The sequence below is a fragment of the Rhinoderma darwinii genome, chromosome 5 (assembly GCF_050947455.1).
Source record: "Rhinoderma darwinii isolate aRhiDar2 chromosome 5, aRhiDar2.hap1, whole genome shotgun sequence".
Classification (NCBI taxonomy): domain Eukaryota; kingdom Metazoa; phylum Chordata; class Amphibia; order Anura; family Rhinodermatidae; genus Rhinoderma; species Rhinoderma darwinii.
Window position 1 is genome coordinate 270043880 of NC_134691.1, and position 26107 is coordinate 270069986.

The 26107-nt window shown below is 41.7% G+C and overlaps 1 protein-coding gene across 1 annotated transcript in view; it reads left to right on the top strand.

Annotated features, from left to right (window-relative positions):
• The window catches only part of CAPN7 (calpain 7), a 52000-nt gene that overhangs the window by 20292 nt on the left and 5601 nt on the right, over window positions 1-26107 (top strand). Inside the window, exons 7-19 of the mRNA XM_075827131.1 lie at window positions 3360-3486; window positions 4854-4939; window positions 5897-5990; window positions 6136-6282; window positions 8015-8121; window positions 10993-11113; window positions 11902-12046; window positions 13107-13206; window positions 16019-16154; window positions 18087-18162; window positions 21693-21838; window positions 23391-23453; window positions 23534-23664. Of these exons, the coding sequence (XP_075683246.1) occupies window positions 3360-3486; window positions 4854-4939; window positions 5897-5990; window positions 6136-6282; window positions 8015-8121; window positions 10993-11113; window positions 11902-12046; window positions 13107-13206; window positions 16019-16154; window positions 18087-18162; window positions 21693-21838; window positions 23391-23453; window positions 23534-23664 (1479 nt within the window). The remainder of the gene's footprint in view (window positions 1-3359; window positions 3487-4853; window positions 4940-5896; window positions 5991-6135; window positions 6283-8014; window positions 8122-10992; window positions 11114-11901; window positions 12047-13106; window positions 13207-16018; window positions 16155-18086; window positions 18163-21692; window positions 21839-23390; window positions 23454-23533; window positions 23665-26107) is intronic.

Here is a 26107-nt window from a genome sequence, read left to right on the forward strand (position 1 = left end):
TCTCACATATCTCTGCTATTTTTAAGTCTAGTATGTAAATGGATTAAGCAATGGTGTTGCTGCATAAATTAATTTGCCAGTGTGTAGGAATGTGACACGTAGCATATGATATGACCGGAGATGGTGACTATTTAATGTAATGGTTTTCCATTTATCTAAATATGTTCTGGAATTTAAAAGCTATGTAAACGTTTGAAAGGCAATTTTTTTTATTTTTTTAAATAAAAATGTCAGTCAGCATGTTTTGTGCAACTTTGCAAATACTTTTTATTAAGAATTAGTTTTACTTTTTGAGATACAGCTGCTCTGTATTCTCCATACGCAGCAGCTGTATCTTTCGCTAAATCCTGCTTCCGTCAGGTCTGTGTGTCTGACGGATTCAGTGACAGCGGGTCCGCAGGATCCACCTGTTATCTGTCACATCTAAATTCATAATTTAGATGTGCTGGATTACAGGTGGATCCTGCGTGTCAGAGACACGCAGGACCCGCTGACACCGAGCCTGTCAGTCCTGACTGATTCAGGTCATAGTGAACAACACCACGGCTCTGTATACAGGATACAAAGCAGCTGTATCTCAAAAACACATTTTTAATAAAAACTATTAAGAAAGTTGCACTAATCACACTGACTGACCTTTTTGTTTTTTATTATTAAAAAAGTTGTGTTTATAGCCTTAAATGAAATACTATATATACTATACCTTTTATGTACAACATATGAGGTAGTACTAATATATCCAGGTTTATACACAATATATGCCTTACTAAAAGGAGAACAGATAATTGTACAAACAATGTTTCATATTAATCTTACCGATCATTAATTGGATACAATTGTGAGAAAAAAATAACCCTAATTTAAAAAAAATACACCAGAAATCCATGGTGCCTAATAAACATGCTCAAAATGCGTTGTTTTGAATTTACTATCTTTTATTTATATACAATAGCATCAGCACATCTTGTACAGATACATGGGACTCTACGCAATAATAATCTGTGGGGGAACCCTGCCGCAAGTTTTTCATTTCTTTGTAGCGCAACCACAGGGGAAATGAAGCATTACACAGTTCTCATTGAAATTAAAGGGGTTGGCCAGGGAAAAAATATTTTCTAAAAAGAGTCCCTCAGCGTTGGTTTGCCTTCCCTAAAACCCCCTACTGCATCTGAGGAGACAGCTTACATTCCACCCCCCTTCCTCCACCGCATCTCAGCTATTTACATATTGCCACGCCCCTCTATGTTCACAGGATCATTGCCTGCTCTAATTATAGTCACCCATCTCCATGCACTGTCACACACACCCAGTAATTATCACACAGGATGATGGGTGTTATATACAGGGATGATGACGGAAGTTATATACAGGGATGATGGAGGTTATATACAGGGATGTTAGTGTTATACACACGGATGATGGAGTTATAAACAGGGATGATGGGGGTTATACACAGGAATGATATAACTCCATCTTACCTGTATGCAACCTGCATGTAACCCCATAATCCCTTCGTATTACCCCATCATCCCTGTATATAACCCCCATCTTCCCTGTGTATAACGCCCATCATCCCTGTGTATAACCCCCATCATCCCTGTGTATAACCCCCATCATCCCTGTGTATAACCCCCATCATCCCTGTGTATAACCCCCATCATCCCTGTGTATAACCCCCATCATCCCTGTGTATAACCCCCATCATCCCTGTGTATAACCCCCATCATCCCTGTGTATAACCCCCATCATCCCTGTGTATAACCCCCATCATCCCTGTGTATAACCCCCATCATCCCTGTGTATAACCCCCATCATCCCTGTGTATAACCCCCATCATCCCTGTGTATAACCCCCATCATCCCTGTGTATAACCCCCATCATCCCTGTGTATAACCCCCATCATCCCTGTGTATAACCCCCATCATCCCTGTGTATAACCCCCATCATCCCTGTGTATAACCCCCATCATCCCTGTGTATAACCTCATCATCCCTGTGTATAACCCCCATCATCCCTGTGTATAACCCCCATCATCCCTGTGTATTACCTCATTATCCCTGTGTATTACCTCACCATCATCTGTGTATTACCTCATCATCCCTGTATATAACCCCCCATCATCTCTGTGTATTACCTCATCATCCCTGTGTATAACCCCCATCATCTGTGTATTATCCCCAACATCCTACACCGGGATGATGGGGGTTATATACAGGGATGATGACCCCATCATTCCTGTATATAAACCCATCATCCCTTTATTTATATAACCCCTGTAATAACTATATACCATCAAAGGGGGTTACAGCCGCTGGGGGGGGGTGTTGGCGATGAGAAGAGACGGGCAGGCAGTGAGAGAGAAGGAGGAGGAGGGGGTGTGTACTAGCAGAGACGACATTCCCTGTCTTTGCTCAGCCAGCACTTCAGGGAGAGCAGAGACACGGCGCGTCATCAACTACATTTACAGGCAGTGGGCCGGGCGTATGTTTCATGAGCCCTTCAGAGCTCCGCCTCTGGTCCCACTGCCTGTAAACCTAGTTGATGACGTGCCGTTGACGGAAGTGCTGGCTGAGCAAAGACACGGAACGTCAGAGAAAGTGGATAATTTACTCTGGGTGCAGTCACGTGACCGCACATTAGAAGTAAGTAACGCCACAAGATATAAACCGACATTATATTAGGAAGTTAATTGTACATGTCACATTAAGTTAAAATTGAAATAAAATGTATTCCTGGACAACCCCTTTAATGGGCTGTCCATGTAATGCATGGACATGGTTGGTCCTCCAGAATGAGAGACACTCTTTGTAGCTGCTCTCTACTCTGGCTAATAGATGATGGTCCTGAACAGGGGACCCCCCTCTAACTGAGAATTCCATATTATGGTATTTGAAAATGTAATGTACTCGTCATTCTGAAACCGTTTTAGTTAGGCTCTGTTCAAATCACGCTGGGGTTATACGTCAGAGGTATATGTCAGGAATATTCCCCGACGTATACCCTGGACGTATGCCACAGTGTAGCCAAATGGTAAAAAAACAAGATTTTTTTTTTTGCGGTGGTCCACTGTAGAAAAGCGCAGTCTGCTGAGCATTCCTATACAGTGAACATTTTTAAATAAGTTATTCCGGCGCATATCACTTAACACTTTCGGCTTTGTCGGGTGAATGGGGGCCCATGGCTACGTTCGGTGTATCCGCCGGGAGCTTTCCTAGCGCATACACTGAACGTGTTTACATAACTTGATGTGAACATAGCCTTGTGAAGTTTATTTATTTCACACATTTTATCAATTGTAAAAACTATATTACCACATGGTATTGTTATATTTATGACCATCCACATATTTTACTCCTCAGAGATAAGTTTGGCAAGTTGGCATTGTCTCCCAAGCAGAAAGCCATGTTTTCCAAGTGGGTGAGGCCAGATGAGCTTACAAACAACCCCACCATGATCTACACGGTGTCCAGTTTCAGCATTAAGCAGGTAAGACCGCACATATTGTAATATATAGTCCCCAATGTATGTTAAAAAGCATTAAAAAGTGGGAGATTTTTTTTTAGTTCAAGCTTTAGATCTCACCGGGAGTCACGAAACCTAGACCAAGACTCTATTTTATTCACTAGAATGAACGGGCAACTTGTCAGTCTTCATAAGCATAGTTCTCCGCATTCTCAAATGGAGCAGCACCCCACTCCCCCTGCAATTGTGCTAGTGATGAAAAAACAAAAAACATGTCATAAACTCATGGTGATTTCAAGTTTTTCTCTTTTATTATCTCCTCCTTTCATAGTAATAGACAGGATATTAAAATAATAATTTTTTTATATAGCGCCAACATATTCTGCAACAATTTACAATTGGAGAAGTAACAAACAAATGAGAAATAATAAAAAAGCATCACAATTAGACAAAAGAGAGGTTCCTGCCCATAAAAGCTTACAATCTAAATTGTGTTGAAAATTGTCAAGATTATGTTAATTTATAGAAACGCATTCTAGTTTTATAGGTTCATGAATGCAATCTCCATATAAATACTGCAAAATAAAAATGCCCCTTAGTTTCTAGGATAATGTTCAGCAATAATGTATTTTTTTTCTTTTCTGCTTTTGGTTTATTTCCCAAGGCCTTGTGCACACCGAATTTTTTTGCAGGCAGAAATAAATTTGACTCCGAATACCTTCTACCTGTGCTTTATTTTTTATTTTTTTTGCAGCTTTTATTCCCTTGGGCAAAAAGCGGTGAAAAAAAAAACCGCTCAAAAACTAACGCCGCAGGTTTTTTCTGCCTTTTATTGATTTCAATGAGAGGTCAGAGGCAGAAACCGTGGCAAGAAAGAACATGCCGCTTATTTTTCCCGCGATTGCCAAAACGCAGCCTGGGCAAAAAAAAAACACCTTTTGTCTCCCATTGAAATCAAGGGGGGGGGGGGGCAATTTTGGCCGTTTTCTGGCACTGATGCCGACGCGGTTTCTGCATCGAAATCCGTGCCAAAAAAGTCTGTTTGAACTGACCCTAATAATTAAAATAACTACAGTGCCTGCAGGTTTTCTAAAAACTTTTAAGAAATCAGTACGTTGATTCTGATAAGTGTGTCAATATATGGAATAACAACAACAATACCTTCATGATAGGGGTCCTCTGGTGTCGCCCATTTGCAGCACTAGCTATTCTTTTTTCCCATTTTGAATAAATTGGCAGCCATAGACTGTTCTGGGTAAGTTGCCACTTGGCATCAGACACTGATGTTGACTTTAGCAACCAACTCTATCTACTGAATATACGCACTTTTATTTGTGTTTGAGTTGCTTTGCGGGAACTATGAGATGAAAGTCTGTATGTTTTGTCTCCAGACAATAGTGTCCGATTGCTCTTTTGTCGCTTCCCTCGCCATCAGTGCTGCCTACGAGAGACGCTATAATAAGAAGCTTATTACAAGGTATGTCATGCTGAGACGACTACTGTGTCCGCGAATACATAACTATCCTGATATTAAGTGTATTGTCTGGGGGGGTTTAAGATCATGGAGATCATAAGAGTTTATAGGGAAATAACCCTCAGATTTATCCCATCATCCCATATATAAATTCAGAAAATCTTAGTGGTGAACATACTCATGAAATATTATCACTTCGAAGAGTTATGAGGGCTGCATAAGGTTGGAAAGCGCATCAAAATGATGCTGTAAATATGTTCTAATGTCATAAAGACATATCAAAAGTTTGGATCGGTGGGGGTCCGGGGGCTGAAATGAAGGTGTAGAGGCGCTCAGCAGAGCGCTTTGCTCCTTTAGCTGTGATCGGCGCTCATCATCGGGCTGAAGACGGCTCTCTTAGACATTCTACGTGAGCCATCTTCAGCTTGACAGGGAGCGCCGATTACAGCCGTAGGAGCACAGCGCTCTGCTGAGAGCTTCTACACCTTCCTTTTTAGCCCCCGGAACCCCACCATTCCAATCTATGACATATGATAAGCTTGAAAGTGTAGTTACTCTTCAAGTCTTTCTATTTGTAACATAAAGATAAGTGGACATAAATACCGTAGCTTGTGCTGTTGCTGTCCTCTAGCAACCTCCAGATCAGAATCCAAGGACAACCGGGTTTTGCTGAACCCTGGTTGGTAATCACTGGTATAAGATGATCAGGTCGAAACACTATGTGGCAAAAGCAGAATCAATTATTTATTACATACATGATGTGATGCATACATGCCCCCTGGAGTGAATGTTGGGTGATTGGCTCCTTGTGCGATCACCTCTTTAGCCAGGTGGATCCTCCTTCTGATGCTCTTGGCTGTATCGGTCTGAAAGTTGGGATGCACTATTTCTTATTTCTGGTTTTTTTTTCTTCTAAATCATGTTTTCTGATAATGTATCAGCATTTTCTTTTATGCTTAGCATCATCTACCCACAAAACAAAAAAGGAGAACCAGAATACAACCCATGTGGGAAATATATGGTGAAACTGCACATTAATGGCGTACCTAGAAAGGTAACTCATCATTTTTATCATAATATATATACTAATGATACTGTTTCCCATAGACCTATCTGTTCGGGAAAATGTTTCAGTAGTCCAAGGAGGAAAGGCTGTGTGACTGTTTCATGGATTTCTTCTATTTGCTTTATTTTTACAGGTGATCATAGATGATTTTCTGCCTGTGGATCATAACGGAGGGTTATTGTGCTCATATTCTAACAATAAGAATGAATTATGGGTGTCTCTTATTGAAAAAGCCTACATGAAAGTGATGGGAGGTTATGACTTCCCAGGATCAAATTCGGTAAGATAAAAGTGCTGTCTTATGATCTTTAGGAGAGCGTTCGATAAATCTGATAGCTACCCTTATCATAAAATACAAGTTTTATATTTATAGCTACCTTACATATACAGAACATTAATGAATCCGAATAGTGAAACCTAATCGTAAGACTGCACAGTTTCTTAAAGGGTTCCAGACTGATGATCGCCCGGTTGGGAAAAAATGTACAAGCAAAAGATGGCCCTCAAAGTAGGGCTTCATGCACACAACCATATTAGGGATCCTTGCCAGTTCTTGGATTTTAATATGGCACTAATGCTACCTCTGTGTGATCCTGTATTTTTGCTTGGAGTTGGATTTTTTTCAGCCCTAAACTGCAGGTGCATTAATGTGAGATTCAACTCGAAAAAAGCCGCTTCAGTGGTGCAGTTTGTTCATCCATAAAAGATGTTTTTAATCTATAAAAGTCATATGGTCGTTTCCCCCACTGGACAATGAGAGGGAACAGAAAACAAATTCTGATTTATATGTCATCTTCGTTTATTGTGTCCATAATGAAATGTTATTGACACCTTTGCACTGACATTTCCTATTGTTCATTTGTAAATAGAAAATTAAGCAACTTTCTAAATTGTCTTAAAAATGTCCTACTTTTTTGCTGCTGTAGAGTCTGTGTAACGCCCTCACCTAGCTGGTTATCCTGAGGTTTCTGACATAGATCCGGCAGCAAATTGCTCCTGGCTGTGTCGGCTCTCAATGCTTTCCCCCTCCCTTCTCTCAGTGTTAAAGGGTTATTCCCATCTGAAGTGTTAATTTATTTTTTCCCACTGACCGCTTACCTCTGTTTGACTAATCTACCCTATATTTTTCATGATTTGATACTGCTTCTCTGCTCCCTGTTCCATGGCCCAAACACATTTGTGTGCGGTACAAAGCGCTCCCCTGACGTCCCGGCATAATGCTGGTGCATGCTTCCGATGCTGCTACACTATAATATTACAAGCGTTATGATTTTCAGTGTCTCTGTTCCTGTTTTATTGGCTTCTTTCTGCTAAATGCAATTCAGCACTGTAAAAGAAGCCCGCACTGATACAGGGCTGGCTTCCTTACGGCAGATAGGAGCACCGGAGACCGAGCATTACGCTGCCTCATACAGCGGATTTATGTGCAGCTTACACCACGGACAGCGGACAGTCCATGCTGCTGTGTAGCATAAGTATGTAACCAACAATGTTACGTAGCTAGTCCTGAAAGGGCTCAGCTAACTCGGCCGGCCTGCACTCATGTGCCGAGTACAGGACGGCTCCAGGGCTACTGCGCATGCCTGTGGGCTGTCCTATATACTTGAATAGAACTCCAGAGAGGTGATCGGGCAAGGAGCTACTGCGCATGCCTGGGGGCTGTCCTATATACTTGAATAGAACTCCGGAGAGGTGGTCGGGCAAGGAGCTACTGCGCACGCTCTAGCATGCGCGTTCCCGAGACCCCGGCCATCCTCGCTGCAAAATAGAGAGCACGGCGCAAGCGCGACCACCTCTGCTGAAACACGGCGGTGGTCGAAACCATAAGTAACAGGTTACAAACAATGAAGGGAAGCCTGGCTGTAGAATAATTTATATGTGCAGATTTGAAAAATTTATATATTTACTAAAATACATATATTGACAATATCTAACAGTTTAAATATGATTGCTGAGTTGGGAATACCCCAGAAGGAAAGAGAATTAACATCTGTGCCATACTTGTCTTCCAGAACATTGACCTGCATGCGCTGACTGGGTGGATACCGGAGAGGATTGCTATGCACTCTGACAATCAAGTCTTTGACAAAGAAAGCACTTTTAGAATGTTGTACCAAAGGTATAATGTCAAAAGATATCTTCTACTTGCCTCATAGTCCCGCTGTGGTCCCTCAAATAACTACATTTCTCATTTTCCATTCATTTATTAATCAACATGAATTGTCTTCACTGGAAAAAGAACCATTCAGTTACAGGAGTTGTGTGCATGGCAAAAGTTGTGATCCTATTAACTTTATACATCCGTGTCTGTGCAGCCAGTATATGGGCACGCCGAGTACATCCAAGTCTATGTACAAAGTGTATCCACAGATTAAAATATATGCTTTTGTAAGTGAAACACAATCCACAAGGTCTTAGTTTGAGTAACGCCTCCAAATAAAGTGTAAATGGCAAGGTTTAATTAAAGGGAACCTGTAACGTTGGAAATTCAGTCTGAACTGCAGGAAGCAAGTTATAGCGCAGGAGGAGAGGAGTAGGTTGATGTATTGTTTTGTGGGAAAAGATTTATTATAACTTGTAATTTATTAATCTAAACCTCTGCTCATTGTGAGTTTAGGAGTCCAGTGGGCGGTCCTCAGTGATTGACAGCTATCACTGTATGCACACTTATACAGGGAAGACTATCTACGACTGAGTAGGACCACCCACTGGACTCCTAAGCTTACAATGAGCAAAGGATTAGATCAATAAATTACAAATTATACCAAAACTTTTCCCACAAAACTATAAATCAATGTGCTCGGCATCTCCTGATCTGTAACATGATTCCCTTTGATAGGATTGTTTTTTCAATGACAAGATTGACAAAGTACAGAGCCCCCTTAAGTGTGATCTTTTAGGTGGAGTGTAATGAGGTGTGAGTATAGATGCGAAGTCATAGTGCAGACTTTATTCCAGCAATATGTTATAACTGGGCCTGTGCTGTTCAGCTATAGACACATCAGTATGCATGAGTCACAACCGTGCTGCAAAGAGGGATGAACCAGAATTCTTTAAGGTCAATGTGCGGAACTGATCGTTGTTTTGTTGAAGGCATTTCTGCCCAAGGACATATGAGTTATTTAAAGGGGTTTTCTGGTCGTGGGCCGTTTTTTTTTTATACTGATGACCCATCCACAGGATAGATCATCAGTATATGATGGGTAGGGGTCCGACACCCGACCCTGCACCGATCAGCTGTTCCGGCATTGGGAGTTCTACAGTGTTCGGAGCCGGAAGCAGAAGGCTCTGACCACCGTATAGCGGCAGTTCTGCAGCTCTGCTCCTATTCAAATAAATAGGATATACTGTTATTCATGTAAATGACTCACCCTTCATCCTTATTTCTGCTGTACAACATTACAGATTATTTGCTGGATTTTGCTATAGTCCACACTGTTCCACTTCGTATAATATCAGTGGGATAGAGGTTTACAAACCTGAGATTTACACTGTGAACACTTTTCATCAGACTAGGCAAAGCATCTGTCATAATAGGGCCAAACCAATATTTACCATATGTCTCATAGGCCTTTCCAGTGATGTCATCATCCTCTGACACTTGTGTGATTATTTGTGCTGCACGCTGTGATCCAAAAACTTTTTTGCAGTCATCAGTTTTATCTGAAAGTAGAGCGACACTTTAAAGTTATAGTAAATTACTTGAAGAGGTTCTTAACTTAAAAATAATTTTACTCGATAGATTTAAACTGCACTATGGCCAGTTTCATAGGAAACAATTTAGCCTAAGAGTATGTTTTTGGAGTGTGCACAAGGGTGTATGTACCATAGTGACAGACCATTGGGGTACTAAGGGACCCGGCTAGACTGAATCACAACCTCTCTTTACAGGTCTTAGTAGCAAATAATGGTGGGGGGAATTAACTGAAGGATCGTGATGGGAGATGGAGGCCAAATAATCACCAAGAAGTCCTCCTGTCCCAGGTGGTTAGGGTATGGGGCTGTTAACCAGAAGGGGGCCCCGTTTTAATCTTTGCTATGGGGCGCCCTCATCGCTGTGTCCATGCAGATCTTCACAGATACCAATGGTAAAATTATTTTTATCATCAAATGATTGTTTAGGAAGTTTACCGATGCTTTCAGATGGTGGTATTACTGTACTCTTTTTGGGTCATGTACGAATGAACAGATGTATGGCAGTAGGTGAACATTTACGTCTATAACTGTCATTTAGAATTTGCTCCAATACTGTTCTAAACATACTTCCTGCTGGGAAAAACAAGTCGTGGAAATAAGGCCTCGTTCACATCTGCGTGTCCGATCCGTCCAATATACTAGAAACAATAGTGCTGCCTGCTACGCTATTGTTTCCGGTAAAACCACTGACAACCTGACAGAATCCATTAAAGTTAATGGGTTCCGCTGGCTGCCGGTGGTATCTATTGTTGAACGGAACCGGCGCTTCAGGTTATTCCTTTGTTCTGCTCCTGCCAAGCGCAGGTGTGAACCCAGCCTGAGAGCCTAACTTGCTACTAAGATTTTTCACTTGTACAGAAATGACTATTGAAACTATGTTTTTATTAAAAGTTTCTTCTGCCCCACTGTGATTTGACAAAGTCCTAATATGTTTCACTTTTCTTTTATTTAGGCCTCATGCACACGACTGTAGCCATGTGCACGGCCGTGATTTTCAGGTCGGCTGGCAGCGGACTGTCAGCCGCAAGCCGCATGCAAATCGCGGGCAATGCACATGGCCGCGGCCATTATTTTCTATGAGCCCGGACCGCAGAAGGCGGCCGTAATAAGACATGTCCATTCTTTCTGCGGTGCGGGCTCCTGGGCCATGCACGGACTGTAAAAAGTACGGTCGTGTGCATGGCCCCATAGAAATGAATGGGGCCGCAATTCTCCCATGGATTTTCGGGCGAATTGCGGCCGCAAAAGCACGTTCGTGTGCATGGGGCCTAAGAGATATGTGTATTCCTTTCAGATTTCACAAAGGTGATGTACTTATTACCACCGCTACAGGTATGATGTCTGAAGAGGAGGGTGAAAAATGGGGCTTGGTACCTACACATGCATACGCCGTCTTGGACATTAGAGAATACAAGGTTTGAGTTTGTTCTGTATTTTTATGTGTCATCCGTCTATACACACGTTTTTTTGTAACGTTAATAAGAGCCCTCTAGTGGCAGCTTTGTTCTCTAGAAATGTTTGCTTTTAAAGCGCATAAGTCATTATACTATGTTGCCCTGCGTAAGGGCAGCCTAGTACGGTTAAAGGTACGCTCTACTAATTGTCCACACGGCACAAAAAATATTGTGCCATCTAGCTAATAGCAGCTAACAAAGAATACAGTGGACTCCAAGTTATGAGTCTGATGTATGCATGAGGGGAGCGCACTCCGACTCGCCCACCGCCACCATGATGGCAGTGACTGAAGGCTGCCGTGTATCTGCATGTACACATGACAGGGGATCGGGGGAAACGCTTCTCTCATCAATGCATGGACTCGTTACAATGAGTCCACTGTATTATTGGTCAGCTGCTATTAGACGCACTACACAATATCTTTTTGTGCCATTTGCGCTAGTAGTAGAGCAGACCTGTACCCATATTATGCTGCCCTGAAAGAGGCTCATCTGTCTACGTAATGTTATAGCATAGCACAGAGGAAAATAAAGCAGGGTGAAGTCTAAAATTCCAGATGGTGTCTGATCAGACTGCAGGGAAAAGCGTACAATATACATAAAAAAAAGTCCAGGGGGGGGGGGGCGCAGGGATGGAAAGTTGTGTTTTAACCGAAGGTTTTCTTTAAGTAGTACGACATTTTAGTACAAGTTATCAGTTATCACTACTTAGAGAGGTTGTTTTATCTTATTTGTTTATCACTTTTCAGACATTACGTTTTCTCCAGCTTAAAAATCCATGGAGCCATTTACGGTGGAAAGGTCGTTTTTGTGAAAAGGATGAGAGAAGCTGGACCCCTGAGCTACAGAAATACCTAAACTTTGACCCTCGGACTGCCCAAAAAATTGACAATGGTAACGTCAATAGTCATGCGTGCTCCATGTGCTGCGCTTCGGTGGCTCCATGGATGAAGGATTCTTCTTATTCATGACAGATGAAAACTACCTCTGTTTATATAAGGCATATGGGCGTTCCAGACCTCCCCTATATGTGCCAGGGTGAAGAGACACCTTATAGGAATTTTATTTGTTTAATTTATTTATCTTAATGGCGGCCATGTAATATTATACTTTCTCTTCAGCTGCGGCGGCTTCAATATAAATTAGAAATGGGGTTGTCTCTGGTGATTATTTTTATGGTATCTCTTTTTGAAAGGGATCTGATCTTTTTTTGTTCATTTGATCTTTTTTTGGGCCTCCTCCAGTAATCATTCATAAGGAACAAATAAAGTAGGAATATAATTTGGGTATAAAGACCCTTGGACACTGCGTTTTAGCTATATGTTTGTTGTATGTGTTGGGAAAGCTCCTGGTGCATATGTCAAACATACCCATAGGCTCCCATTACAACGATGGAGGCCAAAAAAAACCAATTATTTTGACCTCCGTTGGCTGGTATACATCCGGTATACCATTTTTTTTGTGGCGGACACGTTAAACGGATGCCTAACAGTGCCATCCTTCACCCATAGACTATAATGGTATCTTTTTAACAGATTCGTCCTGAAAAGGGTCATGAAAGGTTATGATGTAGCCGTTAAACACACACCACTATAGTCTATAGTCACGGATGCCTCGGTTTGGCATACACATCAGGAGTTTTTCCCGGTATATATGTCACACGGAGATTATAAAATGCAGTATGAAGGAGACCTAAAGATGATATCTGCCTAATGACTGGTAGGAGGAAGGGAGATTTGTTACCAGGCAGGCACTCCAAATTGATTACACAGAATGCCCAGCAGAGGTCCCCATACAGTCATACAAGTGGGAGTGTGCTGAATTAAAGCAGTGGTTGTGGTTCCAGGGAAGAAACTCCACAAGCTACATTTTAAAGGAAGAGAGAGGTTTAGAAAATAAGCTGTCAAGTCACTAGAAACTGATACATTTGTAATAAATGTTCTTATACTCCAAGGTATTTTCTGGATCACATGGGAAGACCTGTGCCAGTATTATGATGTCATTTATTTGAGCTGGAATCCAAGTCTTTTTAAAGAATCCACATGCATTCACAGGTATGTCACATCCTCCGTCAACAAGGTTCATTGATTTTCTCGTGAGAGATCACACAGTCTTGTCGTCCTTGTCTTTGGAGAGCTGAAGAGTGAGAGCGTTTGGCGCGCGCCCGATGCCGCTGCCGAATATACTACTACCGCCATGGAACAGAAGAAGAATTCACCTTCTTCTTCTCCTCTTCTGTTTTGTCGTGTCGGCGGAGCTGCGCGTGCGCACACGCTCTCCTCTCTCACCAGCTCTTTCTGTAACACTGTCCATAGCAGATTGGACAGTGTCACAGCAATGTTAGATGCCCCCTTGCCATTTACACGCCCCATTTATACTTCAGAGGGTTATTAAAATATCGGGTGCCAAATATAACAGTACCAATATCTAAATAACAGAGAAAGATAGGATTTTTTTTTTATAGTGAGACAGGGTTTGTGCAGCCCTGCCCATCACATGCTGCACTCCGCTTCATATGTATAGGCAGGTGAAAGGTTCTCTTTAAATTAGCTTCTTGGTAAATTGTCACTTTGTTATTGCTTGAATATATTAGTCCTTCCCAATGAATTAGAATATCATCAAAAAGTTAATTTATTTCAGTAATTCAATTCAAAAAGTGAAACGCACATATTATATAGATTCATTACACACAGAGTGATCTATTTCCAGCATTTTTTTCTTTTAATGTTGATGATTATGGCGAACAGTTAATGAAAACCCAAAATTTAGTGTCTCAGAAAATGAGAATATTATATAAGCCCAATTTCAAAAATGATTTTTAATACTGAAAAGTTGGCCTACTGAAAAGTATGTACGTTATATGCACTCAATACTTAGTCGGGGCTTCTTTTGCATGAATTACTGAATCGATGCAGCGTGGCATGGAGGTGATCAGCCTGTGGCACTGCTGAGGTGTTATGGAAGCCCAGGTTGCTTTGATTTCGGACTTCAGCTCGTCTGCATTGTTGGGTCTGGTGTCTCTCATCTTCATCTTGACAATACCCCATAGATTCTCTATGGGGTTTAGGGCAGGCGAGTTTGCTGGCCAATCAATCACAGTGATACTGTGGTTATTAAACCAGGTATTGGCACTTTTGGCAGTGTGGGCAGGTGCCAGGTCCTGCTGGAAAATGAAATCAGCATCTCCATAAAGCTTGTCAGCAGAGGGAAGCATGAAGCGCTCTAAAATTTCCTGCTAGACGGCTTTGTTGACTCTAGACTTGATATAACACAGTGGACCAACACTGTTGCTCAGTGGTTTTCAGATGAAAGTAAATTTTGCATTCCATTGGGAAATCTCGGTCCCAGAGTCTGGAGGAAGAGTGGAGAGGCATCAATCCAAGTTGCTTGTGGTTCAGTGTGAAGTTTCCACAGTCAGAGATGGTTTGGGGGCCATGTTTTTTGTAAATTTACATTTATTCAAAAAGTTTCTTACTTTTTTTGTGCTGCAGCTTCTATGTATGCACTATACACAGAAGCTGCATAGCACCGATGTAAGTCGAATCTGTCAGTCACCTGGACCGATGGCTCGGCTGACAGCGGCTCCTGTGTGCCTCTAACACACAGTATAACCCTAATACAGATCACATCTAAGTGCAAAAAATAATAATTTAAATAATATATTTTTAGTCAATGTCAATTTAAAAAACGTTTAAAAACACACAACACATACATTTCATTAAAAAAAAAAAAAACACATTTAAATAGCCAGGGAGGCCACCAATTGTAACTTCATCCTGCCTGTTCCTGATAGCCTATTCTCTATTTTAGATTAAAAAAAATGTAAAAATAAAAAGTAATCGCTGCAGAGATGTAGTTAATGGTAAACACGATTATATGCACTGCCGAGTAGTTTCCAGTAGACCTAAAAATAATCCTGCCGGCCTAAAAATAATCCCCATATCACAGATTTCAGCTCATTTGGAATGCAGCTGTGGCAGCGATATGGAAGATGAGCGGTGCGAGTCATTACGTTTCAGCCGATGATCTAGGGATGCCACAAGTTTATACTTGAATGTTTTCTGAAGTGCAAATACTGAATCTGTAGACACGGAATTAGAATGTAGATCAGAGAGTGTAAGACAAAATATGAATCTAATCGTTGTTTATTCAGATTATATTTCTTCTAAAGTGACACCATTTTTTTGTTTAAAAATCATCAGTAGCTCGAATAGACACGAGCAGAACGATGTCTGAAGAGATTGTTCTATTAACCGGTTTTCATTCTGCTGGTGGTCTACAAAGAGGACATTTTTATTTTCTCAAACATGTCAGTGAACCCTCTTTTTTTTGTACAGGATAAAGGGGTTGTCCAGAATTAGAAAAACATGGCTGCTTTCTTCTAAAAAAAAAACAGTGCCAAACCTGTCCATGTGTTGTATCTGGTATTGGAGCTCAGCCCCTTCAGGTATGCAGCTCTTTTTGGAAAAAAGCAGACATGGTTTTTCTTAACCCTGGACACCCCCTTTAACACCACTGCATTCTGGCTCATAGAGGGGTCCATCGTGGGAATCCCTCTCAAACATGTCTCTATGTCCTAAAAGACCTATAGATGGGGGTTGTCTTCATGAGACAACCCCTTTAAGGCATCACACAATTGTCTTCCCAGGTAGAATGATTGACGCCAAAGTCTACTTAAAATAGAAAAATCCTAATCCTATATCCCTGTCGGGATTTTCTCATTGCTCACCACTGTCCAAACCTTTTGTCAAGTGTAAAATCCCTTTAATATTCATGAAATGAACTAGTGATATTGTATACACCCTACGGTCTACTGCTATTTCGAGATATGAAACCATTTGATATTTGTAATATTTTATTTTACAGCACATGGGATGCAAAACAGGGACCCGTGAAAGATGCTTATAGCCTCGCAAACAATCCTCAGTTCAGGCTTGATGTTCAGTGTCCAAAGGGCGGAGCTGCAGTGTGGATTTTGCTAAGCAGACACATCACAGATAAGGTTTGCATTGTTAATCACATGCTTTTTCAGTTTGACATGTAATGTCATCCATTCCTGGCATTAAAGGGGTCTCCTGAAACGACCGCTTTTTTGTATGGAAGCCGAGTGGGAAATCGGCTGTTAGATTATCATTTTGTTCATAAGAATTATGAGGACGGACGTAGCTTACAATTTAAGTTTGCCTTATTGGAATTTCACATTGGTAATAACCATTGCAGAGCAGGTTGGTTTACTTGTAGAACACTGTATTGTTATTGTATCTCAGTCACATTTCTGCAGAAATATAATACTATTAAAGGGGTTTTCAACCATCAGAGACATTTATGACATATCCCCAGGATATGTCATAAATGTCAGATAGGTGCAGGTCCCACCTCTGGGACCCGCACCTATCTCTAGAACGGGGGCCCTTAAACCCTGTTCTACTGCTCTGTGCTGTGGCTGAAGCGTGTGATTTCGAACGCTGTTTCCGTAACTCCCATAGTAGTGAATGGGCGTTACGGAAGCAGCGCAGCACGCGAGCTACACAGTTTCCGTAACTACCATTCAGTTCTATGGGACTTACGGAAACCGTGTAGCTCGGCGAGCGACGCTGTTTCCATAATTCGTGGTCAGAAATCACAGGCTTCAGCCACAACACAGAGCGGTAGAATGGGGTTTAGGGGGTCCCGTTCTAGAGATCGGTGTGGGACCCGCATCTATCTGACATTTGACATATCCTGTGGGTATGTCCTAAATGTCTGATGTGAAAACCTCTTAAATGTTCTGTAATATATATTTTTTCTATACAGTTTACGCTCATTGTTAAATATTCTACCTGACCACTTTTTTAATGATAAAGATTGAGATAAAGAGGAATCTCTTAGAAGAGCCGTATTGTTTTGCAATATTTTTCGGATTTATAAATCCACAATCCATTGCAGAAACAATGTGAGTTACACAATTTGTGTCAGGACACATATTAGTGAGCGACAATGCGGGCACACCTTTGTAACCCTGAGCGAGTAAATATTTACCCAGCACAAGGTGCACTGTACTTACTCAGGCTTGAGAAATCTGTAATTGACCAAGTCACTAATTACTTTGTACTTTGAGACACACCAGATAATAATGCAGAGATGGGTTTTCTAGTAAAGACCTTTTTATACAGGCCAATGATCGGGCAAACGAGCGCTCATATGAACACTGATTCCCGATCACTGCCATGTGTAATCAGGGCAATGCTCAGATGATGAACCAGCAAACAGGGAGAGGTGCGGACAACATGATGGAAATGTATGGGGACCAACGATCGTTTTGTTGATCGGTGCTCGTTTTGGCGGCACACATCGAACCTTACATTGCAGTTTTGTATAATTCATTACATTTGTTGGTCAGTAGAAATTAGCGAAACTTGGAAAATCAACCAGTTTCCTATTTGCAAATCAGAGACTCCCCAGGTCACACGATGGATGTTTAACACAGGTCCGTATTTTAGCCTCCAGTGGCAGAATTCTGGTTTTGTAAAGGAAAAATCACTAACCTCTCTTACTCACAAATTTGCTTATCTATAAGCTGTGAGGCAATGCTAACATGTCGCCTATAATAAAACCTGTTAAAAGGGAATTCAAATAACATTTAATAAATGGTCTGTATTAAAATGTGTAAAGATGTTAAATTGAAGGCAATAAATGGGGGATGTATATGTATTATGTGGAACACACACATTTAGCAACTATTCCTGCCTCACAAAATGCCCCCGTAATGGAGGGAATATACAGTAAGCCTGCCATGAATGTTTTCCTTAAGTGGCACACTGTTACATACAAGAAGACTTCTTCATTATACAGTAATTGGATATTACAACTTCTATATAGTGTAAGTTTTCCAAAACAGACACTCATGTTCGTATATAATAACAGTACTTAGTTGTACTTTGCTTATTCTTTATAGGATGACTTTGCACAAAATCGAGAATTTATTACATTGGTTGTTTACAAGAATGATGGCAAAAAGGTTTACTACCCAGGTGAGTTGTGCCATTACTGTCAAAAATGTCATTAATATGGCAGTAAAAAGTGTAGCATGTGTGGTGCTGGGCCTCCTAGCCCCTGGGTGATCTGAGGCATATCAGTTGCTAGGAAAACTCTAATTTAAGAATGTCAAGACAAACATTTTAGTCCCAGCAACCAGTCTGTCTCCAATAATTCCATTGCTCTGCTTAAAGAGGCTCTGTCACCAGATTTTGCAGCCCCTATCTGCTATTGCAGCAGATCGGCGCTGCAATGGAGATTACAGTAACGTTTTTATTTTTAAAAAACGAGCATTTTTGGCCAAGTTATGACCATTTTCGTATTTATGCAAATGAGGCTTGCAAAAGTACAACTGGGCGTGTTGAAAAGTAAAAGTACAACTGGGCGTGTATTATGTGCGTACATCGGGGTGTGTTTACTACTTTTACTAGCTGGGCGTTGTGTATAGAAGTATCATCCACTTCTCTTCAGAACGCCCAGCTTCTGGCAGTGCAGACACACAGCGTGTTCTCAAGAGATCACGCTGTGACGTCACTCACAGGTCCTGCATCGTGTCAGACGAGCGAGGACACATCGGCACCAGATGCTACAGATGATTCTGCAGCAGCATCGGCGTTTGCAGGTAAGTCGATGTAGCTACTTACCTACAAATGCTGATGCTGCTGCAGAATCAACTGTAGCCTCTGGTGCCGACACGATGCAGGACCTGTGAGTGACGTCACAGATCTGCACTGCCAGAAGCTGGGCGTTCTGAAGAGAAGTGGATGACACTTCTATACACAACGCCCAGCTAGTAAAAGAAGTAAAAACGCCCCGATCTACGCACATAATACACGCCCAGTTGTACTTTTACTTTTCAACACGCCCAGTTGTACTTTTGCAAGCCTCATTTGCATAAATACGAAAATGGTCATAACTTGGCCAAAAATGCTCGTTTTTTAAAAATAAAAACGTTACTGTAATCTACATTGCAGCGCCGATCTGCTGCAATAGCAGATAGGGGTTGCAAAATCTGGTGACAGAGCCTCTTTAAAGCTGGGTTGGCACTGTGCTCACAGCAGGGAAGGGGATAGCCTGTTGGCAGCAGCCAAGCCTAGCCATTCCGAACCTCAGACTGGTATTAATCAGGTAGAATTGTAAATATTCTGGGTAAATTATCTTTTAATAAAGGACTGGGGTCTATTTTCGCGTTAAGGACGGTAGGAATTTCTTTGCTTTTGCATTGCCGCATTCCGAGAGCCAAAACTTTTTTCTTCTTCCATTGATGTAGCTGCACGAGGGTTTGTTTTTTGTGGGACGAGTTGTATTTTGACATATAAACTGTGTATCGGACCCCCACCAATCAAAACTTCTGACATGTCACTATGACAAGTCAGAAGTTTGTCGAAAAAAACAAATAAACTGTCAGAATTGCTGCTTCTTTTTCTAATTTTCCCACAAAAAAGTTAATAAAATTTATTTTTGGATACATATAACTTAATAAATTAAATTTTATTAACTTTTTTGTGGGAAAATTAGAAAAAGAAGCAGCAATTCTGACAGTTTATTTTATTTTTTTTAATGTATGCCATTTACTGTGCAGCATGAATAATGCATTAATTTTATTCTATGGGTTGGTACAATTGACAATACTTAATATGTATTGGGGAATTTAAAGGGTAACTAAACGTTCGACAAACTTCTGACTTGTCATAGTGACATGTCAGAAGTTTTGATTGGTGGGGATCCGATGCACTGAGACCCCCACTAATCGCTAAAACGAAGCAGCAGGGGCGCTCGTGTGTGCGTTCATCCTCTCAATTTCTATTCAGCTTTTTCCAGAAAGCCGATGTATCGGATTTCGGGCTCATAGACTTTCTACTGAGCCCGTACTCCGACACATTGATTCCCGTAAAAAGCCGAACAGAAGCGAAGCGGCTGAATGCTGACACGAGCGCCCCGACTGCTTCATTTTATCGATTTGGTGGGGGTCTCCGTGCTCGGACCCCCACCAATCAAAACTTCTGACATGTCACTATGACAAGTCAGAAGTTTGTCGAACGTTTAGTTACCCTTTAACATGTCTATGCCAGACATAGAAATGTTGCAGACGGCATTCTCTGCTCTCGTCGCTTTTCAAAAAGACCTTAGCGGATGGGAACGCGGCCACTACAGCCCAACGCATTTACCATAATTCATGCCAGGAATTGGTATAAATTAAAGCAGAAACATAATCTGATTAGTGTCGCACGGACAGCCGAAGATCCAACAAATTTATTAAGAAGCGTGTGCCTCTTAATAAATTTCTTGCTTCTTGCTCTAGAGTGCTTTTTATAAAGGCTTGCGCCGTCTTAATACATCAACCCCCCAAAGTTTTTTATTTATTTTTTTATGTTTTACTTCTTTTGCTAAATAAAATCCTTTTTTTTTAATATATATAAACTTTATTTAAGTTTCTTTCATTTGTTTGATCGGTATTAGAATGCTCTATAAAGCATTATTGCTTGCCAGTAATAAACCAATAGGCAATAGCCATGGCAGGTCTGGGGGCCTTTAATAGGCCCCTGGCTGCCATGGCAACCCATCAGTACCCAACAATCGTGTCGCGGGGTGACAGATGTAGCTCCCTCCCTCTGTAGCCTCTTAGATGGTGCAGTCCCCATTGACCATAGCATTCAAGGGGTTAATTGGCAGAGATCAGCGTTTCCTCTGATGCCAGCTGATGTTGACTTTATTTTTTTGTCAATGGGGATGATCGATCAATACTAACATAAGATACGTGAATTTCCAACTTAATGAAAATGGTGCGTATTGTGCCAAATTAATAAAAAACAGTATAATGTATTTGGGGAAATTCGCTAGGCATGTTAGTAACATTTTTCTTCCCTCCGCCACCTCTTGGCTGCTGTACACCATTATTTGCCCCCAAAAAATGGAGGACAGGGTGTTAATATTTGATGGGATAATGATGGATATGCCAGTACAATGCAGTCCCGTACTCTGGCCATGTAAGCCGGAACATATGTTAATGATCATCGCTATAGTACTTTTCCAGCTTAATATTTAGCACAGCTGCGCGACGTTCCAGGAGGCCTTCATCCGTTTTAAATGTTATGTTGTGCATTACATCATGTTTGCAAGTATATGGGGGTGGGGAAGCACATTGATTTTTTTTTGGGGCGGTGTAAACCATAAGGCTTATTTATGTACACAGAATTATATATTCCAATACAACGTATTACAGTCTTATACTATCATTTCTTATTGTTCATAAGTTCCAGTCCATATAAATATGAAATGCATTAAAAAGATATTTCTTGAAGATTTTTTAATTCATCATTAGAAGGAATAATGAGATGCGTGAAAATTTAAAGGAAGGTCAGACAATAAAAATATTGGAAAAAAAGGTTATTATTCATTTGAAACCTTCAATTGCTCCATTGCTTTTAGTCATATAGTCTCCATGTTATAATTCAGAAATTTTTGCGCATTATTAACCAATGTTACCTCAGGCGGTTTTTGTAATGCTTTCTGATGGGTTTTATAGCGGACCCTCCTCCTTATATCGATGGAATACGGATAAATAGCCCTCATTATCTAACAAAGATACCGCTGACCTCACCTGGAAGCCACACGTTTACTTTGGTGGTGTCTCAATATGAAAAGCAGAACACTATTCACTATACGCTCAGGGTAAGTGCCAGAACAACAACTGTATTGGGTAAAAAAAATGAAGAACAATAAGAATTTGCTTCTTGGTCTACATGGGTACTTGCTTTAGCAAGTGCCCCAATCTATTTTCCGGGTAGATGAGGATGATTGACAGGCAGGTAATACTGCTCTAGAGGGGGTCACTGGCTTGCATGGAGAGCTGCTGTGAGGAGGACATCTAGGATACCTTTCATCGATGGAGAAGCCTGTTGCTACTTCACTGCCATGAGTCACTCTATAGAGACAAGGAACTGTAACATGAATGTTCTAAAGTAAAAAGCCAAACAGACAGCTGGTTCATGGATTTGGCATTACTTGGCCAAAGATTGCCCTCTTCAAAATTAAAGCAAATGTTCCAACTCGCTGCATGTAGGTATTGTCTGATTTTTAGATCTGCTCTTCTGCGCACAAAAGATGATAGATGACTTCAGCTTAGTTGTCTAATTTGAGACTGAGGTAGTTTATTTTCATCAGTGCTTTCTGCTTGGCTGCTTTTTACTTCAGCTCCATTTAGGCAGAGCTGAGATCTGTGACTACAGCTTAGCTACAGTGCCTAGAGGGTGTATCAAGTAGTCTGTGACACGCCTCCTGTTTCATCATTGGTTCAGGCTGCTGCTCTCTCCCTCCCACTGCAGCTCTGCCTCTCCAGATTGGTTTCTGTGTATAAACACGTCTATCACAAGCTCAGAGGGAAGTCAGCGCATGTAGAGCATGTTTCTATTACAGCAAGCGCAGAATGATTATAAAGTATAGACTACTAAACTACCAGTGAGAAAAAGATGATCAGGTAATTGCCACATCTATACAGAGGTTTAGTAAGGGGGAGCCTGGAGAGTCCCTTTGAATTAAATATGTATTTGAAGAGATTGTTCCAGCCAGCTGTTAAATCCCCTGGCAATCAGTTGATATCACTGGGGAAAGCTACAGTTGGCCGCACATTGTACTATCACATGGCACCCATTCAGATGAGCAAGTAACCATGTAATACATGGTTGATTTAAGGCCACCAGGGTGGGAGGTGCTGTTTTCAGCAACTCCATGCCTAATAAACCAGATCTTTCATCATACTACGCTGCCCTGTTTAAGGTCCACTCTACTATTAGCCCAAATGGCACAAAGGAACCTAACAAAGAACACAGTGGAATCATAATTACGAGTCTATTGTATTGATGAGGGGATCTCTCCCCCGCCCCTCACCACTGACTGACAGCAGCCTTGAAACTGCATGTGTATACCTGGTAGTCATCAATCACAAGTGAGATGGGCATGGGGAACACTTCCCTCATGAATACAGCGAACTCGTATCTATGAATCTGCTGTATTCTTTGCTAGGCTGTATTAGCCAAACGGCACATAGTAGAATGACAGATCTGCTTGAATCTAAATATTCATACCGTTTTGTACAGATGGGACAGATGATTTTGGAACTTTGTTCTTCTTCAATCCTGGTATTTCAGTTAAGAAATCAACATTGATGATCAGTATATTTCTGATTTCTTACATTACGATGTGCTTTTTTGGTTTTGTATTGTAGGTGTATGCAGCTTGCAAGTTTACATATTCGAAGATCCCAACACCATGTACCTTGAACAAACGGGTAAGAATCATCTGTCCAATAGGTTACATTGCACTACGGTTGACATTCTGTGTGGTTCTAAAAAGTACATCTTCTTCTAGATGAATGGCCAATGGAAAGGCCAAAGTGCCGGAGGCTGTGGCAATTTCAGAGACACTCACAAAAATAATCCCATATATCAGTTTAACTTGGAGAAAGCCGGACCATTATTGGTTGAGCTCAGAGGACCAAGGTCTGTTGTCTCGTCTTACAGTTTGTTATATTATAGTTGGATAAGTAATCGGACGTTGAACAATGGTAACAATGAATTTTACTATTTCTAAAATGTAAAAAAAATACTTGGGTTGAGAGGCAACCTAAAGCCCAGTACCCATAATTTGAGACCTTTTAACACAGACACTCACCGAAATATACAGACTGAGATGTGTGCCGAGAATCTGCTGTGATATTATAAATCTTACTAATCATATTTCATAAACGAATGTAAATTATAACTGTACGTTATAACTGCGTGTTATAATATGTGAAAAAGAACATAAAATATACGGAATGCAACTCTGTTAACAGCACTTTATGTGAACACGTGCACAAATGACGAACGTAGCCACAGGCCCCCATTCACTCATGGAAGCAAAAGAAGTGTCCTGTTGGCCTCCGTCTGGTTGGCATGCGCCGCCATTCTGTCCCTTTTTTTTTTTTTACTTCATAGCAAAGTGCAGCAGATTGTGCTTTTCCACCACGAAAAAACTAATACTTCGAAGTATACCGTTTTTCAACATTGTGGCCAAAGGCTGATGTATGCCACTACATGGCTATGCAGTGTCATATGTCGCGGAATACTCCTGAAGTATAGCCCCAGCTTGATGTGAACATGGCGTAACTAACATCGCCAATTTCACACATCAAGAACTGTCACATAACAGATAAGTGATCACGTGATATACACACACAACTATTTTGCCACCTGCTCTGCTTTCACTAGATCAGATGTGGAACTATAGCTCACTGCATCTGACCCATGCGCGCACACAGGCATCTAAATCTCCTGTATCTCCACATTCACCGGACATGACGAGCCACAGATTAAAATAAAGCAGGTGACAAAACAATTTTGTGCGTATGTCACGTGATCACTTCTCTATTACGTCATTGCTAAGAGACCACAGGTCTCAATTGTTTACACCAGTGGTTTCCAAATTTTCTGAGTCTGGGACCCACTTTTGACCGAGAGTTTTGTTTGGGATCCCCCACCACCGTATTTATCCCTATTTCGTCTGACGTATTTCAACATCATTCGTAGATAGATGCCGGTACTTAGCTCCATAAGTCACTGCAACATAGCAAACAACGACAATTGTGCAGGCGGGGGATCAGGTAGGCTCAAGGTATCCTGCTGCTGTGCATCGCTGAGGCCGGACTAAGGCTGTTGATGGTCGGTCATGTGACCCAGCCATCAGTGGCGTAGCTAGGGGTTTAGCACAGGGGGGTGAAACACATCTGAATAGGCCCCAACCCAGTGGGCCCATCTCACAGTATAATGACCCCTTAGTGGCACCCACACAGCATAATTCCCCTATAGATGCCCCCACATGGGATAATGCCCCTATAGTGCCTGCCCACACAGTATTATGGCCCTAAAGCAACCCCCGCACAGAATAATGCCCCCATAGCTGCTCCTACACAGTATAATGCCCCTGCAGCTGCCCCCGCACAGGATAAGGCCCCTATAGCTGGCCCCAGACAGTATAATGCCCCTACAGCTGCCCCCACACAGGATAAGGCCCCTAATGCTGCACCCACACAGGATAAGGCTCCTATATCTGCCCCCATAACCGCCATCATAGCTGCCACTTCACATTATAATGCCCCACAGCTGCCCCCACGTTATATAATGCCCCCATAGTGGCCTCCACACAGCCCCAATAGTGCCTAATAAAAATAATAACATACATACTCACTTATGCCCATTCACAGGACTGGTGGAGGAGATCCTTCTGCTCCTCCAGTGTGTAGCTCAGCGCAGACAGGCGCGATTACGTCACTAGATTGCGCCTGTCTTGACCGAGCCGCTCACATCATAGTGAATGCTGGAGCAAGAAGCCGTCCGCTCCTTGCTCCAGCATTGAATTCGACTGTATCTGCGTCCTGAGGACGCAGATACAGTTGAAACCGGGACATCAGTCAGGGGGTCGCGACCCACAGTTTGGGAAACACTGGGTTACACGGGGAGCAAAGGCTGTAATTAGTAAGTTGCGTATTTTATGCTCTTTAACAACATATTGAAGGGCAGAACCGATAAAAACACAGGGACATATACAAAAACACCGAAAAAGGCCATACTTACAAATGGACACAGCCAGGCCAGAAATGCTGATGAAAGGGCGAGCAGGTGCTTTAAATAATAATAGCCACTCCCACTAGTCTTGAGGGGAGTGGTGTGTGGTGCATGGGATGTGTAGTAAGAAATAATAAATGAATAGTGTGTGTGCAAGTGTAATACTATAAGTGAAATATAGGGGGCAGTAATAAATGAAGTGCCTCAATAGAAATAAATGGATAATGGAGTGCAAGTGAGTGAAACATGGAGGGATAGTGTGTACGTCATGAGGCACAACGTATATAGCCAGGTAGAAGCCTATTTGTGACGCCTTGATAATTCATAGAGCGGGCTACCC